The sequence below is a fragment of the Pelodiscus sinensis genome, unplaced genomic scaffold (assembly GCF_049634645.1).
Source record: "Pelodiscus sinensis isolate JC-2024 unplaced genomic scaffold, ASM4963464v1 ctg62, whole genome shotgun sequence".
In the NCBI taxonomy this organism is placed as follows: Eukaryota; Metazoa; Chordata; order Testudines; family Trionychidae; genus Pelodiscus; species Pelodiscus sinensis.
The window spans coordinates 5,726-12,874 of record NW_027465946.1 but is presented as its reverse complement, the minus strand read 5'-3'; the positions used below and the strand labels follow the sequence as shown (position 1 = coordinate 12,874).

Here is a 7,149-nt window from a genome sequence, read left to right as displayed (position 1 = left end):
TCAGGGCCAGGAGACCACCCCCCCCCCCGCAGCAGCGCACCGCAGCCTGCCTCGGGGCCAGGAGGACCCCCCCCCCCCCCGCAGCAGCGCACCGCAGCCTGCCTCGGGGCCAGGAGGACCCCCCCCCTCCCCCCCCCCGCAGCAGCGCACCGCAGCCTGCCTCGGGGCCAGGAGGACCCCCCCCCCCCCCCCGCAGCAGCGCACCGCAGCCTGCCTCGGGGCCAGGAGACCCCCCCCCCCCCCCCCGCAGCAGCGCACCGCAGCCTGCCTCGGGGCCAGGAGACCCCCCCCCCCCGCAGCAGCAGCGCACCGCAGCCTGCCTCGGGGCCAGGAGACCCCCCCCCCCCGCAGCAGCAGCGCACCGCAGCCTGCCTCGGGGCCAGGAGACACCGCCCCCCCCCCCCGCAGCAGCAGCGCACCGCAGCCTGCCTCGGGGCCAGGAGACCCCCCCTCCCCCCCCGCAGCAGCGCACCGCAGCCTGCCTCGGGGCCAGGAGACACGACCCCCCCCCCCCCGCAGCAGCGCACCGCAGCCTGCCTCGGGGCCAGGAGACCCCCCCCCCCCCCCGCAGCAGCGCACCGCAGCCTGCCTCGGGGCCAGGAGACCCCCCCCCCTCCCCCCGCAGCAGCGCACCGCAGCCTGCCTCGGGGCCAGGAGACCCCCCCCCCTCCCCCCCCCGCAGCAGCGCACCGCAGCCTGCCTCGGGGCCAGGAGGACCCCCCCCCTCCCCCCCCCGCAGCAGCGCACCGCAGCCTGCCTCAGGGCCAGGAGGACCCCCCCCCCCCCCCGCAGCAGCGCACCGCAGCCTGCCTCGGGGCCAGGAGGACCCCCCCCTCCCCCCCCCGCAGCAGCGCACCGCAGCCTGCCTCGGGGCCAGGAGACCCCCCCCCCCCCCCCGCAGCAGCGCACCGCAGCCTGCCTCCTCTACTGTCCGGCAATGCCGCCTTCCTGGAGCCACAGCCCAAAGCCCCTGCCGAACAGGCGAGCCCCGGCCTAGGGCTCCTCTAAGTCCCTCACAGGGCCCGTGAGCTGGGTCTCTACCCTTGGCTGACATTGGGCTTCTCACCAGAGGTGACCAGCAGCGCTACAAGGTGGGCCATACACGGTGCCTAGTGACCCTGGGCAGCCTGCCCCCAGCCACCTGCAGATACAGCCAGCCCTCATGCCCGTGCCCCTCACCACCTTGCCCCTGGACTGGCCTGGCACTGCGCTCACTGGGCTTAGACTCACAAGCCGGCAGGTACAGGCAGCCTTCCTTGCTCCCTGCCCGGCTGCGTGGAGCTGGCTGGCTGACGGCTGCATCCCCCCGCCTGATGGAACCAGCCGCCGAGGCCAACTAGGAGCTCCTGCTGGCTGGAGCCCAGCCCCACGCCTGCCCCTAATGTTACCCAGGCCCCACACTGGAGGAGACAAGGTCCACACCGGTGCTTTTATTGGCAGGGTGGACAGATGTTAGAGGAGCCCAGAGCTGGTTCCCGGGCAGCAGGAAGGAGGCACCATCACTGGGAGGAAGCCATGATGCTGGACACACCTGCAAACAAACAATTCCCACTCAGAGCCACTCCTCTCGCTGCTGCTGGAACCCACCTGGCACCCCGACTTCAGCCAGCCTCTGGCGGGGCCTGCCAGAGCCCCCTGCAGAGCCCAGGTGGGCACTCAGCGCTTACTGTCAAAGTCGATCTTCTCCACGATGTTCTTGGGCTTGATGCTCTCCTCCTGGTTGCAGATGAAGATCTTGCCCGACTCAGTTTCTGTCCAGCCATATTTGCTCATCCAGACCTTCAGCTGGCTGTCTGCAGAGAGAGGGGCCGGCCGGCCGCGGAGATGGGCTCTAGGCATTTAGCAGAGCCGCTGTCCCCCGCGAGCACCGGATGGGATCGCACCCCGGGAGCCTTCCTGCTTGGGAGGGGCAGCTGCTCGCACCTGCTGGCCAGTCCAGGCCCAACCAGCAAGTGTGAGGTGAGAGCAGAGACCCCCAACTAGGCAGCCGGAGAGCTGCTTCTCTGCCGCAGCCAGCGAGTCCAGGAACCCCAGGGCAGGCGGAGCCCTGTGCGGGCCCCTCTGGTCACTGCGCCCGGGTGGAGCACGGCTGAGCTGTTCCCAGCGGGGATGGGAGACCGCGAGCCCAGAGCGGCCTTGGAGGACAAAGGTCTTACCTGAGAGGTCACCCAGCACCTCCGCAAGCAGCCACCGGTCAATGTGCTGGTACGTGATCCCCACCACGTGGCAAATGACTGTGGGAGGACAGAGACAGGGGTTGCTATTTCCCCATGGCCTGGCCCGCCTGCCGGCTAGAGTTCAGCTCCAGGTGGCTCCAGTCCCATTAGGCACAGCAGGGAAACAAGCAGGGATTCAGCACCTGCCTCCCAGAGGAAGGGCACAGCCCCCTCCAGCCCAGCACGCGCAGGCAGAGCCCCGGCCGGGGGCGCCCCCTTAGACTCACATTTCCTAACAGAATCCTCAAAGCCCGTGATCCCGTCCAGAAGCTCCATGTTCTCATCCAGGGCTTGCTGCAGAGAGAGGACGGTTAGTCACCGGCCAGGCAGCGGCAGGAACTACGGGGCGCGGCGAGGGCCAAGGTGGTGAGCCAGCCAGGGACCAACGCCGGAGAGAAAGGGCCTGACCCCCCGCCGGGTTGTTCTAAAGGGAGCCTGTGGCCATCAAAGGGAGGATCCAGTAAGCGATCAGCCTGTGTCACCTTGTAGAAGCCTTTGGGTTCACGGCCTAGGAGGCCAACTGCTAAGCTGGGCCAGGGCCAGGACTGCTGGGTTCTCCTCCCAGCTCTGCACACACCTGCCAAGCTCCTGGCGAGCTCAGAGGTGCAAGCTCCATGAGACCTTGGGGGAGGGGAGACTCACCCAGAAGGCCTGGAAGTGGCAGGTCTCCAGGAGCTCCCCCAGGTAGAGGATCTGCCTGATCGGCCTCTCTTCTTGCTGAGGTGCAGGGGGTCAAGGGAAACATCCGCAGGGGAGGGAAGAAGCCGAGTCAGCAGGCCGGGAGCACAAGAGCAAGTTGCCCTGCCCCGACAGGTTACTGATCACCCCAGGGAACGGAGACAGAGCCCTGCAACGTACCAGCACCCCACGAAAAGCAGACATGCCCCCTTCAAGCCCTGCTCTCAGGAGTTGGCTTACAGCTCCCACGCCCCCAGCAGGGAGGAAAGGAGCAGCCAGTGTAGCCTGCTCCGCGGCACAGCGCAGCCAAGCGCCCACCGGGGACCAGCACAGCCAAGGGGCTGGCTCCCATCCTCAGCCTTCTGGCCAGCCCAAGGAGCTCCCTGGGCACACCACCGGACGCCACTGCTGGCTCAGGATTGTCGGTGGGGCGGCGCCCTGGGGGAACGGGGGGCTGCTGGGCGTGCACCCCATCACTGCCGAGAGCCCGGAGGACAGCTGGACAGGCCGCTGGGCGCGAGAGGGGCGTGCCAGAAGGATACGTGAGCCTGGTCGATCATGCACTTGCAGAGGGTGAAGTCTGTGTGAGGGAGGTTGGTCAGCGCTTTGAGCAGGATCTGAGCCGTGACGGCGGTTTGGAAGAAAGCAGGGTTGAACTGGTACCTGGCGCAGAGCATGGAGAGTTGGCAGCCGGCACCCACCAGACCCTGGGTTAGCACCATGCACACCGCGCCCAGCACCCCATAGGCCCTGCCCCCCGCCGACCCACACACCACACCCGGCACCCACCAGACCCTGGGTTAGCACCATGCACACCGCACCCAGCACCCCATAGGCCCTGCCCCCCGCCGACCCACACACCACACCCGGCACCCACCAGACCCTGGGTTAGCACCATGCACACTGCGCCCAGCACCCCATAGGCCTTGCCCCCCGCCGACCCACACACCACACCCGGCACCCACCAGACCCTGGGTTAGCACCATGCACACCGCGCCCGGCACCCCTCAGGCCCTGCCCCCCCCGCCGACCCACACACCACACCCGGCACCCACCAGACCCTGGGTTAGCACCATGCACACCGCGCCCGGCACCCCATAGGCCCTGCCCCCCTGCCGACCCACACACCACACCCGGCACCCACCAGACCCTGGGTTAGCACCATGCACACCGCGCCCGGCACCCCTCAGGCCCTGCCCCCCCCGCCGACCCACACACCACACCCGGCACCCACCAGACCCTGGGTTAGCACCATGCACACCGCGCCCGGCACCCCATAGGCCCTGCCCCCCTGCCGACCCACACACCACACCTGGCACCCACCAGACCCTGGGTTAGCACCATGCACACCGCGCCCAGCACCCCATAGGCCCTGCCCCCCTGCCGACCCACACACCACACCTGGCACCCACCAGACCCTGGGTTAGCACCATGCACACCGCGCCCAGCACCCCATAGGCCCTGCCCCCCCGCCGACCCACACACCACACCCGGCACCCACCAGACCCTGGGTTAGCACCATGCACACCGCGCCCGGCACCCCTCAGGCCCTGCCCCCCTGCCGACCCACACACCACACCTGGCACCCACCAGACCCTGGGTTAGCACCATGCAAACCGCGCCCAGCACCCCATAGGCCCTGCCCCCCCGCCGACCCACACACCACACCCGGCACCCACCAGACCCTGCGTTAGCACCATGCACACCGCGCCCGGCACCCCTCAGGCCCTGCGCCCCTGCCGACCCACACACTGCACCCGGCACCCACCAGACCCTGGGTTAGCACCATGCACACCGCGCCCAGCACCCCATAGGCCCTGCCCCCCCGCCGACCCACACACCACACCCGGCACCCACCAGACCCTGGGTTAGCACCATGCACACCGCGCCCAGCACCCCATAGGCCCTGCCCCCCTGCCGACCCACACACCACACCTGGCACCCACCAGACCCTGGGTTAGCACCATGCACACCGCGCCCAGCACCCCATAGGCCCTGCCCCCCTGCCGACCCACACACCACACCCGGCACCCACCAGACCCTGGGTTAGCACCATGCACACCGTGCCCGGCACCCCTCAGGCCCTGCCCCCCTGCCGACCCACACACTGCACCCGGCACCCACCAGACCCTGGGTTAGCACCATGCACACCGCGCCCAGCACCCCATAGGCCCTGCCCCCCCACTGACCCACACACCGCGCCCAGCCCCCCTCAGGCCGCGCCCGGCGCCCACTCACAGCTTGAGCACGGCCAGGTTGGCCTCCAGGTCGTAGGCACTTTCCTTGGCCTGAGTCTCCACGTAGCGCTCCAGCGTGGCCAGGTTCTCGGGGTTGTACCTGCAGCGGGGAGAGACCCTCAGCGGCGAGCCCGGCCCCGCCCCCCCCCAGCCTGGCCCTGCCCCTGGCCCCCCCCCCGGGCCTGGCCCCCCACCCCAGGGCCCCGCCCCCCCCAGCCTGGCCCTGCCCCTGGCCCCCCCCCCCGGGCCCCGGCCCCCCCCCCAGCCTGGCCCTGCCCCTGGCCCCCCCCCCCGGGCCTGGCCCCCCACCCCAGGGCCCCGCCCCCCCCAGCCTGGCCCTGCCCCTGGCCCCCCCCCCCGGGCCTGGCCCCCCACCCCAGGGCCCCGCCCCCCCCAGCCTGGCCCTGCCCCTGGCCCCCCCCCCGGGCCTGGCCCCCCACCCCAGGGCCCCGCCCCCCCCCAGCCTGGCCCTGCCCCTGGCCCCCCCCCCCGGGCCTGGCCCTGCCCCTGGCCCCCCCCCCCGGGCCTGGCCCCCCACCCCAGGGCCCCGCCCCCCCCAGCCTGGTCCTGCCCCTGGCCCCCCCCCCCGGGCCTGGCCCCCACCCCAGGGCCCCGGCCCCCCCCAGCCTGGCCCGGCCCCTGGCCCCCCACCCCAGGGCCCCAGCCTGGCCCTGCCCCTGGCCCCCCCCCCCGGGCCTGGCCCCCCACCCCAGGGCCCCAGCCTGGCCCTGCCTCTGGCCCCCCCCCCGGGCCTGGCCCCCCACCCCAGGGCCCCAGCCTGGCCCTGCCTCCAGCCCCCCCCGGCCCCGCCCTGGCCCTGCCTCCAGCCCCCCCACCCGGCCGGTCTCTGGCCCCCCCCCCCGGCCTGCCCCTGCCTCCAGCCCCCCCCCCCGGCCTGCCCCTGCCTCCCCCCCCGGCCTGCCCCTGCCTCCAGCCCCCCCCCCCCCCGGCCGGTCTCTGCCCCCGGCCCCGCCCCCCCTCACCGGTCGATTCCCTTCAGCAGCTTCCCCACGTTCGCCCGCATCTGCTCGAACAGCGCCATGGTGCGGGGGGGCGGGGCCAGCGGCACGGGGGGGCGGGACGCCGTCGACTTCCGCTTCCGGCGCGGGCCTTCCCGAGGCATGATGGGAGAGAGGGTGCGCGCCAAAGCCGGCCACGCGCCCGGATCCGCGCCTGGCCCCGCCCTATATTCCCTGGCCACGCCCCCATGCCCGCGCGGGGACACGCCCCTCTCCCAAACCCCGCCCACAGCCCTGCCCCCCGCCAGGCCCTGAGCCCCCCCGACACCCCCCGAGCCAGGCCCTGAGCCCCCCCCGACACCCCCCCAGCCAGGCCCTGACCCCCCCCCCGACACCCCCTCAGCCAGGCCCTGACCCCCCCCCCGACACCCCCCAGCCAGACCCTGACCCCCCCGACACCCCCCCAGCCAGGCCCTGACCCCCCCCCCGACACCCCCCCAGCCAGGCCCTGACCCCCCCGACACCCCCCCAGCCAGACCCTGACCCCCCGACACCCCCCCAGCCAGGCCCTGAGCCCCCCAGACACCCCCCGAGCCAGGCCCTGAGCCCCCCCCGACACCCCCTCAGCCAGGCCCTGACCCCCCCGACGCCCCCCCAGCCAGACCCTGAGCCCCCCCCCGACACCCCCCGAGCCAGGCCCTGAGGCCCCCCCCGACACCCCCTCAGCCAGGCCCTGACCCCCCCGACGCCCCCCCAGCCAGACCCTGAGCCCCCCCCCGACAGCCCCCCAGCCAGGCCCTGACCCCCCCCCCGACACCCCCCCAGCCAGACCCTGAGCCCCCCCCCGACACCCCCCCAGCCAGGCCCTGAGCCCCCTCCCCCGACACCCCCCCAGCCAGGCCCTGACCCCCCCCGACACCCCCTCAGCCAGGCCCTGAGCCCCCCCCGACACCCCCCCAGCCACGCCCTGACCCCCCCCGACACCCCCCCCTGCCAGGCCCTGACCCCCCCCCCCGACACCCCTCCAGCCAGGCCCTGAGCCCCCCCGACACCCCCCGA

At 73.1% G+C, this 7,149-nt stretch overlaps 1 protein-coding gene across 1 annotated transcript; it reads right to left on the bottom strand.

Moving 5' to 3' along the window:
- Positions 1-1,415: 1,415 nt before the first annotated feature.
- On the bottom strand, positions 1,416-6,272 carry EIF3K (eukaryotic translation initiation factor 3 subunit K). Its single transcript, XM_075917225.1, has 8 exons — positions 6,115-6,272; positions 5,133-5,231; positions 3,437-3,557; positions 2,859-2,933; positions 2,444-2,510; positions 2,157-2,234; positions 1,668-1,793; positions 1,416-1,531 (listed from the first exon to the last, which is right to left on the bottom strand). Exons 1-8 carry the CDS (start codon positions 6,252-6,254, stop codon positions 1,500-1,502), a joined length of 738 nt encoding a protein of 245 aa, XP_075773340.1. The 5' UTR covers positions 6,255-6,272; the 3' UTR covers positions 1,416-1,499.
- Between the last annotated feature and the right edge of the window lie 877 nt (positions 6,273-7,149).

What these genes read in the sequence shown, in the direction of transcription:
- EIF3K (XM_075917225.1), bottom strand. Translation starts at nt 6,254, where the DNA reads ATGCCTCGGGAAGGCCCGCGCCGGAAGCGGAAGTCGACGGCGTCCCGC. An exon ending in GCATGATCGACCAGGCTCAC is followed by an intron (nt 2,934 to 3,436) that starts GTATCCTTCTGG and finishes CCTGCACCTCAG; the next exon opens with CAAGAAGAGAGGCCGATCAG. An exon ending in TGAGGATTCTGTTAGGAAAT is followed by an intron (nt 2,235 to 2,443) that starts GTGAGTCTAAGG and finishes GTCCTCCCACAG; the next exon opens with TCATTTGCCACGTGGTGGGG.